We start from the raw sequence: 11,454 nt of genomic DNA, 5'->3' as shown, positions 1-11,454 counted from the left end.
TGGGCAGATCTATATACAAAATACTAGTTTGATTTTTAAAAATTTTATTTGATTCTTCTAAACTTAAAATTAATTGTCATGCAATATACACTTAAAAATATATATTCAATTGTTCACCATGGCTAGTATAGTATATCTAGTCTTAAAAAATGGGGATATCTAATCTAACATGGCTCGCTATTTTTGTATCAATATGCCGATGTTTAAAAGAGACTGGGAATAGTTATATCCCGCAGCATTTTTCTTAAATATTAATTAACTACAAAGATATGTAATTGAAAAATTAGCTTAATCTATTCTTTATAACACTCAAATTTTTTATAAATAATAACTCCGGTCTCCCCTAATAGATTTTTATATTGGGTCAATCTAGGTTTTATATAATTGGATTCCTCCCTGTTTACAGTTATTCCACACCTATTCCACATAAATAAGATAAGAAATTTTATATAAAAAAAAGGAATCTAATACATTCTTGTTTTAATATAATTACTATATGAATATTGAACTACTTGTCCTCTTATTAGTAGTAACAAATTTTGCATGTAGTATGTAATATACACTTCATAGAAACAATTTTTTTCTGTAATATAACAATCAATGCCTTCTGCGTCAAAACTAACACTTTTCCTGTTCCATAGGCGTCCAGTTTCATAATCTAATTATCGTGTCCCAAAAATGAATTGATCCATTAATGTTTACTACAAATATGTCGATGGACTTACTCTACCTTTTGGCATCCCACGTTCATTCCGCAATCAGTTAATTCATTATACATGGGCTGTCAACCTTTACAATTAATTTTTTATACCAGAGTTGTTAAAAGATATTTTTCAAATATTAAATACAAATAAATCATCTAAATTTTTCTTTGCTAAATATTCGATATAGTTGCAATTTCTCCCAAGTTACATTTTTATTACAATTATGTAAGGTGTGCAATAAGGAATATAGGATTCTATTAATATTATAACTTTGAAGTGAGCTAAAAAAATTATTGAGTTGATATCTAATTTAAATACAAATATATAATTAAATTATTATAAATAATAATTGTTAGATTTTATTTATAAAACATTCTCAAAATTTTCATCATTAAGGCATCCCCGGCATTTTTAGCCACAATTAAAAGTCTTTTTTAATGGGACACTTGGTAGCATTCTAAAATTCTGACACTCAACTTTTAAAAAGAATCATTCAAAATTTTTATCATTATTCATCACCCTTAAGTAGTATTGAAAAGTTTTTAGGTTATCTGTTTAAAATTAGTTGGAAACTTTAATAGTTCATCATTTAAAATTTACATTAAATTTGTTTGGTTTGTTTTACAATGAAATAAACTCGGAAATAATATTTCATGAATTGAATTCAAATATTATTTTTTTTAATATAAAAAAACATAAAATAAAATCTATAAAAGTGTATCTAGATATAGAAAACATATCATTGTATCTAGATACTTACTATCAACGTTACCTATTATTAATTAATCACAACATTGATCACTAACACTATTTTCGGAATTTTTTTTTATTTATTTTAAATTTCATTTATTCAAAATTCGAACTATTTTTTTCATAAATAATATATTTATTATATAATACAACAAAATGATTTTCATAATAATCTAAATATGTATCGTATCACAGGTAATTTATATTATAATTATATATTTAAAAAATAATTCTTTCTTTTAATCGACAAAACGACGTGTGTCCCCTGAAAGAGATCAGGAAAATGTATTGTGTTTCTATAAAAAAAAATAGCATCTTTTCTTTTACATTATAATATGAATGATATTATGAAATAGGCTAATATCTTTGAGATAAAATAAAAAGGTACAGTTACGCCAAAATCGAACTCATTATAGAGCCCTAATTATCAAATATATTGATCTTAAAAAACAATCACAATTTTGATTTACAATTTATGGGTTCCTTTTTGTTTGTTTTCAAATAACATGTTAAATTCATTGGGAGCAAACACTTATAACCTCGTAAATCTTTTTTAAAGAAAAAAAAATGAAAATCCATAATATACAGCAAGCATAAGCGTCAATAGGATATTACATTTTTACGAGAGCGCAAGTTTATAAACAATTCATTTTAATTAAAATTTTTTTAAAAAATATGAAGGTAATTATGAATATTTATTTTGCATAGATTTAGTATAAATAAACAGAGGGGCTTAAAAAAATGAGGGGTATCTTAAAACAGGAATGTTTTGTGTGAAAGAATTGTTTTGAGAAATGATTTGGTCTCTAAACCATATATTATCCAAAAAAACTCGATTTTGTGAAAGATTAATGAGATCATGCGCTATTTTTTAAATTTTAATCTTTGCCCACACGCATTTTAAATAAAAAATGAGAACTATAAAAGAGGGAGACATAAAATTCTTATGTGAATAATTATTGCCATTTTTTTTTATAAAAAATATTTATGAGTAGTAATTATGATTACGAGTATTAAAATGCATAATTTAAAAACAAAGCTTCCTAAGAGATATTGAATTCATGCTAATTTATTATCAAAAGGTTGGTTTGGCGTTAACCGAAATTCCATAACGACAAGCTTTATACATGATTTCAGAGAGGTCTAAAAGTACATTTAACCCAAGAGGAACTTTTTTTATTTTGCATAGGTCGTTAATATTTGATTCGCTAAGGTTAACTCTCACTTTTTGGAAGGGATATGTAACAATATAATGAAATTATAATGTGTATAATAGTATTATGTATTTCAAAGTAGCTTTAAATGTTATTTTAAACAAGGCTTTGGTCAATTAGGTAATGAAGTCTGTTTTGATTATTTTCCATTGACCCTATATGTTACATTCTCTCTAAGTCACGATTATACCATAAACACTTCGATAATAAGCGTTTAATTTTATTCATTTTTTTATTTTCCTATCCACAAAGGCTCGATGATGCACCCGAATCTTATTAAAATTCTCATTTCATTTGAGGATGTTCTTTTTTTAAAAAAAAAAGATTTGATTTTATCGAATCTCTATTAAATAGGTAGATATGGTACACACACGTTTAGTGAGAGTGGATAGTATAAGTATAAAAGTACTCCCCGGGAAAAAATAATTAATTTGTTTGAATAGTTTGAAGATTAAGAGGTCCACCACCACCGGTCTGGGTCCCGTTAGGAGCTTCCTCTTGACTCCTGCATTCGGTTTTGAGCCTAACAAACTCTTTAGCGATTTCATCGAGATGAGTCCTTTGGGCTAAAATTCTGAGAATGGTCCAACCGGTTTCATTCATCTTGATACGTTGACCAAGGGGAAACCAGCAAGCGCAACTTCCGCATTCCACCACATCCCTTAGCTGCATAACGCTCATGCCTGAAATTGAAGAAAGGGGAGGGAGTATTTTGGAGTAAGATGATTATATATATAAATATGTTAACGTCAATGTGTTTTTTCCGGCAATGTCTTATTTTTTCAACTTTGAATCATTTTTTGAACGCATTTTTTTAAATTAAAAAAATCTGATTTTACCGATGTATTCCAGTATCCTATCTTATGAATTGTAGATAATTTGTTAATCTTTGAATCATTTATAATTTATATAAAAAACCTTGGAAAGAGTAATATATGGCAAAATTATATCAAATTCATAGAGTAGGTATTCCAAACATGATGGAATCATTTATGGTAAAATCAAATTCGTAAATTTTTAAAAAGGAGGTCTTACGTTGTTTGCCACATCATTTCTCTTCAAAATTAATCATCAATTAAATAAAGGAAGGAAGACAAAAAAAGTATTTTAAAAACAAAAGTTAGTGACTTAACTGCAAAGGTCACAATTTAATTCAGGTTCGGCTCAGAATTTTTGCCTCTGATAAATTTTCGGTCCGGGCCAGCAATTTTTAAGATTTCATTATTTTTAATAACTTTAGCAGTATTTTGAAAATTGTACCTAAAGGAAATTGAAAAAATAAAAGCATATAATGAAATTTAAACGTTCTATATGATTTTCCAAATGATTAATTGATATAACTTAAATATTTTTTTAAAAAAAATAGAACCGACCGGATTTTAAAAATTTTATTATTTATCGACCAGTTTTGGGCTAGGGCCTGTAAGTCATTATATTCATTTGATAACTTGAAATTAGCGATTCAAAATTATAATACTAGTATTATTATCATGCACTTTAAATTTAAAAGGTTCACGATTAAAATAAATGGTGACAAACTACTCAAATATTTTGTAAAATAAGCGGAGTTACCGATGAGACGATTTTCTCTCGCAAAAAAGTAGTCCTTGACACAAAATTGCAATTCGAAAGCAGAGGGGTCATCTTCGTTGCCCAATATACTTTTGCCATTAAGATAAATATAATTATACAAGGTCATTAATTATATGTCGGCATTTTTATATTGACGTATGAAAGAAAAGAAATAAAGAAAGTGAATTATTTTCTTTACACTAGGGATGCCTGCTGATTTTTTTTTAACAATAATTGATCTGATCATTCATTTTTATTAAAAATATCGTTCCACATTAAAAAATAATCTAAATTCATAAAATCGCTTTCATTTACAAATGGAAAATCTCGTTATATTTAGGAGACCATGTGTTGTTTTTTGACTTAGTGTTTTGTCTGCGTTTCTTGTCGTTCAAGTGGGGTCCTATCAAGTTCACTTCGACAAAAGGCCGGAACATGCCGTTCGTTTGCCATTTTAGATCATTACACGCTACAATTTTAACAGTGACCTTAAATGATTTGGTTAAAATTTTTATTTAAAAATGTGGTTATAATATTAAAACGTTGTGGTATGTTATAATAAATATCTTAAACCTTTAAGAGTTAATTATCAAGGGAATAAAACATAATATGTCCTCGTTCCAATTCATCAATTTTCTGATAAAACTGGGATTAATATATATATAATATTCTTTTTTTTCCTAAATAAATATTTGATATTATATTATAAAACTAATTTATTTATTGATTGCAAGTCGAATATTAGTAAATTTTAGAAGTTGTTAAGAATCGCTAAATTTACCTTATGTTCTCCTGTGCCAGGATGGGTGAACAGATCCACTTGAACAGATATTTCTCCAACAGAGAAATCGGCTCCCGGTTGATCTTTAATATCGACAGAGAAAAAAAATTTGTCTTTAAAACAACTTAAACGGAAACGAATTAAAAAATGGCATGCCATTTTTTTAAAATAAAGATGAATTGAGTATTAGGAATGGAAGACATCTTTTTTAAAAAAAAGATTTCTTCAAACCAAAGTATTTTCTTTTCAAATTTCAAAGAAATTTGATAATACGTGTTTCTTAAAAAAAGAAAAATTAAACAACTTTATCTCTGTTAATTTTAAAATGCTCTACTACTTAAAATAAGTTATAGAGGTAAGATGGAGAATTAAGATATAAATCTCCAAGATACCTTGTTGATTTTGGGTGTTAACGAACGTTTTGATCAGCGTATCCGTGGTTTGGGTGTAAAGCGAAAGCGCGTAACGTAAGTTGATAAGGTCTTGACTCTTCTCCAAAAAACCTTTTGTTTTAAAAAAATAAATAGATATATGTTGAATTCCCGTTTGGCTCAGCTTCCTCAGATTTTGTTAATTGATAGTATACTAGATAAGAAAAAGTATAAAATTTTAGATTTCAGCCTTACACAAGGGAGCATGTTAGAGGCACTCAAAGTGCAAATATAAAATTATTGAAATGGAAATATCTCTAAAATTTGTCTAGCTAATATTCATTCTAATATATTCTAGTAGTTTTTAATTATTATATAAAAATTTAACGAATGCAAGAAACATATATTAAGGGAAAATAATCGGTAGAATTTTTTCACTTTGATTTTTCTTTGTATACCTAGATCTAAGATCGAGGTACGTGTATAAAAATATTAGGATGGAAATTTTACAAGCTAAGGAGTTATGATCATCGGACATAAATAACCAAATATTACTCTTAATACAACATTTTATCCAAAATAACTATTAAATTACTAAAGTTAAAACCAGGGGTTCAAACCGAACCCGGAGAAGAAAACCCGGGTTTTTGGGAAAAAAATTTGAACCCGAACCGAACCTGAACCCTGTTCTTAAAATTTTCAAAACCCCGAACCAGTGTATTGTTTAAATTTATATAAGATAGTTGTATAATTGTAAATACAAATATTAATAATTTACCTGATATTTTATAATATTTTCAAATTTCCAATTAAGTGAAGTGTTAATAAATTTTAAACAACTTAATTCATTTACACCATTTTTAAATTTTTTTAAAATTTATTTTCAAGATTCCTATTCGATTGTTAATAAATTTTAAAACAATTAAATTCATTCACGCCATATATTTTTAATTTTTAACTTATTCTCAAAGATTAATACCAAATTCATGTCTAATTTTTTAATTATGATTTAAATATAAAATTTTTTTTTTTATCAATTCAAAAATTCTTAAACCCGAACTGAACCCGGAACCAAACCCGGGTTCAAAAATATTTCGCTGAACCGAACCCCAACACACCTATGGCAAAATTTTTACCGGGTTAGCATCCCTGGTTAAAACCATCAAATTTTAAACGATGATTTATCACTAAAAGGCACTGATATCCTTTTATAAGCCTTTTGGTTTTATACATTCGATATTATCCTTTAATATATTATTTTCATTAGTTAAATTTTACAAAATTTTAAAGTGAGATTATTAAGGTACTTAGAATATATTTGAATGAAATGTTTATTGCTCAATAACTTCCAGAAATATGTATATTTCAAAATTCAACCATATGATAAAATTATGCATTTTGAGGGCCAATATCTTGGCTTTATAGTGAGTTTGATATCCAAACTTTATATTTTTCATTAGTTACTAATAACTACTCTCTATATGCAAGTAATCTTTTGTTATTGTGGAATGATTAACAATTTAAAAAACTGATGTAAAGAAAAAAAAATTAAATTATCGTTGTACAATTGAATATTTCGTCTAGGGGAATCAATATTTAATTTTAAGTCCTAGTAAATAATTTACAAACAAAAGAAAAATGCTTAGAGTAAAAGGCAACGGCAAAACTTTACAACAATTTTTTATAAAATAATTTTAAAAAAAATCTATAATGACAAATGTTACCTTTTTTGAGGCCGCTACCACCGGCGTGAAAATATTGTTTGATAGAATCGAGTGCAACTTCTAAAACAGCGCATTGCTTGGGACTGAGGTTTTTTTCGGCGGCCTTATTCATGTCCTACGGAGAAGTATTTAAAAAAAATGAATATGCTATTAAATATAAAATTTTAAATATGTTTTTGGTAAATGTGATTGTGATACGAGTAATTAATTTATAAGTTTCATTACAAAAATGGAAAGTTAATTCAATTTTTTTTGTATATAACATAAAAATTCATACAAATAATTTTTTTACATGTTATTTAAAATATAATTTTGTTTGTTAAATAGTTCGATTTAGCCAAAATAATATTACGCAGGTATAGATATTTCGTTAATAAATGTCCAAACCTTTCAGCCATCTATGAGTAAAAATATCCATGCTTGCGTAATTTTTTGGCTACAACCGTTTTTAAAAATCGAGCTACTTATATTTTACACTTTAAATTTTTTTTATTAAACTTAAAAAGATAATTACGAAAACTCCATCATGATGTAATTATATCCTTCTGAATCTAGTTCCAGGTTTAAAACTACCCCATATTTATAAGGGTTTAAAAATTAAAAAATATTATTTATTAAAAGTATTTATAAAAATAACATCAAAAAGTCTAAATTTGCATATTTAATTATAGATTTAATAATTGTGTTCCAAAAAAGGAATCATAATTATATCAGTTTAAAAAAGTTAATATTCGTGTATATCTGAATAAAATTTCAAGCTGAATCAATCATTTTATTTAAACTAATCACAATATTTAAACTAATCACAATATTTAAACTAATCACAATATTTAATATATTGGTTCTTTTTAATTTAAAATTTTGCAGAGCTCTAATTACGGCTTTAATTAAAATTTTACAATCAAGATCGGGCCAAACCGTCCTATAGAATATCTATCTGTCCAAGTCCAACAATTTCAAATTTAATCAGTCCCAGGTCAGACTTTACTCAAGTATTTTTCTTAAACCTATAATTATAAAACTTTAAAAACACTATTCTTCATTAAAATAGTTTATATTAAATTTTTTTTAGAAATTATGGGGATTTATAATGAAATTTTGCAAGTAAAAATATAAAATATCATTAAAAAAATAAAGTAACCATAAGGAAGTTTTTCCCACTGACGCTATAAAGGAGCTCTTTAACGTCATCCATTTTTTCTATGTTTGGCAGCATGGCCTGTAAATATGTTTTAAAGGATTTTAAATTGATCAATGAAATTTTACCCTAATCGTTCGTGAGGAATTAATAAATAAAAGCGTTATAAGGTTATTAGACCAACTTCTCGTACTTATGATTTCAAAAAATATTTAAATTAGTTCTTACGTGTTTGGTGTCCGTGAGGGGTGGAAGTACTACGACTTTTTCTAGCAAAATCATGACTTTCTTCCACAGTTCCTTGAGGAGTCTTTTGAGAACGGTCTTTTCGCAAATCTGCGCAAATACGGATAGACTTGAGTCCAAAAAATCCATTAAAGGCCTGAGAACCATATCAGCTTCCAAGGCAACGTTCGTTCTTTGACTGGGCTGGGACGAGCCTCTGATCTTTTGCAATAGTTGGTAGAGCTCTTCTACGCATACTTCCAGATCAGTATACATACTTTCATATGAATATATTTCGGTAGAGACGATTAGATAATTGATAGTGATATGCATAAAAAAACTTCTATTTCATTATTTTATCATTTGCAAAATTAGTGTTAAATCTAAGTTCTAGAGTGCAGATATCACTCGGGAAAACTCTTCGCATACCTATATATATAGCATGTTTACTGTGTATCATATTAAGCTATTGTATGATAAATTAGAGACGATATAATGGCAAAAAGCTGATATAATAAAGATTAACAAGCAATATAGCAGCAAATTTATAAAAATGAAAAGCTAACTATTTGATCAATTTATTTTAAAATGTTTGCATTTAAATAGCTAATTTTTTAGTTATATTATATAGCTTCAATTCAACATTAAAAATTTTATTTATTTATCTCAATGATTTTATGCTGGAAGAATATCGAAAAATACCGTTCCATCATTCTCATTCAATCATCTATTTCTTCCTTTACTCTAACCTCTTTTGGTACCAAAACCATATGAAATCTATCTGCAAAAAGACCAATCTAATCAAATTACTAAGGCTGACCCTTGCAACCGTTTATTATTCGCTCTATGTATCTTAGATTATCTTTTCCATTAAATAATCTTCTCGTTTACTGACATTATACTTTTCTCACTCCTAACCTTCCCATTTTCAATTTTTAATTGCATTTTTTTGTATGCCAATGATTTTATTTGCAGATGAATAAAGGTATATTAATGATTTAAAATGTAACATTAATAATATTTTAAAATTTTAGAAAATAGATAAATTTATGCACAATATCTCTTATTATACATTATAACGTAAATTGTTGTAAAAGATATAAAATTTGCAAAAAGAAAAAACCTATCGCAAAACATAGCCGCTAATTCGTCTATAACGGAACTGAGTTGCCCCTGCAAATCTTTAAGGATATCCGTGGCATCTAAGTCGAGGTGTTCGCCTCCCATAGCTTCAAACATCTTTTCTAATTGAACCCTGAGTTGTTGAATGTTGTTCATCAGAATGCAAGCCGATTTTTCGCGTTCTTTATGGCAATATTGATGAAAAACTAGGCGGGTTATGTCGGCGTAGGCCAGAAGGACTTTGTTAACGGTCTCAAATTAAAAAAAATATATAGGTTGTGTAATAAAAAAATCTATACGATTTGGTGAATCTTTTAATAATTATTATTTTAAAAAAATCCGAAAATGATTTTTATTTACCACCGCGAAACGCTTCATGTACCGTTCAAGCACTACGGGATCCGGGCATTCTAGTTTTTTAATAACGTCGAAGCATTGGGTTAATTGGCTGAAAACGTCAACCACGCTTGTGCTGAAAAGGGCGTGGGCGGCAGAACGGTTAAAACCATCCTTGGAATCGCGTTCGAAGGCTCCGTGAAGATAAGCTATCGAAACCTTTATATTATTCGAAAGTAAAATTATACTATTATCATCCATGCATCTAATTATTTTTAAAAAAAAACTAGTTCGATTAAATACAAATCGCCATTAGAGTGCGTGATTGCACACCAATTGTAAAGCAAGGATATATACATAGTCTCTTTTGTTGTCTTTTTTTCAAACAGATGTGGTATATTTTAACTTGAAATTTAATAAGAAAGGTAAAATATCTAAAACCAAAAAGAAAATAAACTTACATATTGTTTCAATCTTATTAGTTATTACAAAAAATATGTACTGTAATAAATGCAAATAATAAATTTAAAAAAATGAATGATTTAAAATTTAGAAGGAAAGTTTTAGATCTAAGAAAAAATGAGATGAGTGTTTGACAAGTTAAAATGGCGTAGCCAGGATTTATCTGGGGAGATTCTTATAATTTTATTCATATATGGTATTGATAACATTTTTCTAGCCATTTTAATTTTTACCGACTACTTTTAAAAACCTGACCTGAGGGGGGGGGGGGTTAAAAAAAATTTTCGATCAAAGTTATATGGCTTAAGAAAAAATGATGATATATGATTGGAAATAAATATTTTAATTTAGTATTATATTGAAGAAAAAAAACCTGATCATTTTCGTTAAGCCAATGAATGACAAAGGGCTCGAACCAACGAGGGTATTCAGGAACAGCTGTTATTTGAAACAAAATAAATAATATATACGTGAATCCAGAATCTTGCTTTTGCTCCTTTAAAAATTCCGGAAAAAGAATTATAATTATTTTTTTTGGATTAATTTTTGAAATATAATTGATATTCGTCATATTTTAAAAAAATCCTATCAATGGTAACTCCAAAAATGATATAAACACCATAAAGTGTCCAGGGTGATTCTGGGTAATAAGTCTTTTATACGTTTGCAAATTGGTATAAAGATAATCCTTCTAAAAAATGACAATTTACCAAATATCTTAATTCGGTTTTTGATTACGCCAAAGACTAAAGTAATTAAATCGTATAAGCTTCTTGAGATCACAGGTACATCATCTATATTTAAGATAAAAAAAAATACTATGAAGAGTACCACATGATTTACTTCCCTTAGTCATTGGCGCTCGATTAACCCTTCTTAAATCGAAATAAGGCATTGTGCAAATTTCACGCGGAGCGTTATCGAAAGAACTTTGCAAAATAAAAAAGACTCACTCATAATCAGATTTCTTAGCACCAAACCAGTATTAAAGGAGGCTAGGAATGTAAACCATCTAATAATTTAATATAGATTCAATTATATTTGCTAAAAATGTT

The 11,454-nt window shown here is 27.5% G+C and overlaps 1 protein-coding gene across 5 annotated transcripts in view; it reads right to left on the bottom strand.

The window, feature by feature from the left end:
* Window positions 1-2,222: 2,222 nt before the first annotated feature.
* LOC135923965 (protein unc-13 homolog A-like) overlaps window positions 2,223-11,454 on the bottom strand; it is a 76,059-nt gene continuing 66,827 nt past the window's right edge. For 2 of the 5 annotated variants that reach the window (XM_065459002.1, XM_065459003.1), the window contains exons 31-41: window positions 10,773-10,837; window positions 9,962-10,156; window positions 9,603-9,853; window positions 8,483-8,756; window positions 8,258-8,335; window positions 7,117-7,231; window positions 5,414-5,524; window positions 5,022-5,104; window positions 4,556-4,728; window positions 4,241-4,329; window positions 2,226-3,351 (exon numbers count right to left, since the gene is read on the bottom strand). In XM_065459002.1, coding sequence (XP_065315074.1) covers window positions 3,095-3,351; window positions 4,241-4,329; window positions 4,556-4,728; window positions 5,022-5,104; window positions 5,414-5,524; window positions 7,117-7,231; window positions 8,258-8,335; window positions 8,483-8,756; window positions 9,603-9,853; window positions 9,962-10,156; window positions 10,773-10,837 — 1,691 coding nt within the window. In that variant the 3' untranslated portion in view covers window positions 2,226-3,094. Of the gene's footprint in view, window positions 3,352-4,240; window positions 4,330-4,555; window positions 4,729-5,021; window positions 5,105-5,413; window positions 5,525-7,114; window positions 7,232-8,257; window positions 8,336-8,482; window positions 8,757-9,602; window positions 9,854-9,961; window positions 10,157-10,772; window positions 10,838-11,454 lie in introns of those variants that run through there. The other 3 variants (XM_065459001.1, XM_065459000.1, XR_010571307.1) reach the window with 3 other exon arrangements.

The sequence above is a fragment of the Gordionus sp. m RMFG-2023 genome, chromosome 2 (assembly GCF_954871325.1).
Source record: "Gordionus sp. m RMFG-2023 chromosome 2, tfGorSpeb1-WG-v2, whole genome shotgun sequence".
Classification (NCBI taxonomy): domain Eukaryota; kingdom Metazoa; phylum Nematomorpha; class Gordioida; order Chordodea; family Parachordodidae; genus Gordionus; species Gordionus sp. m RMFG-2023.
The sequence above is the reverse complement of the archived record's forward strand: the minus strand, read 5'-3'. Positions and strand labels throughout refer to the sequence as shown.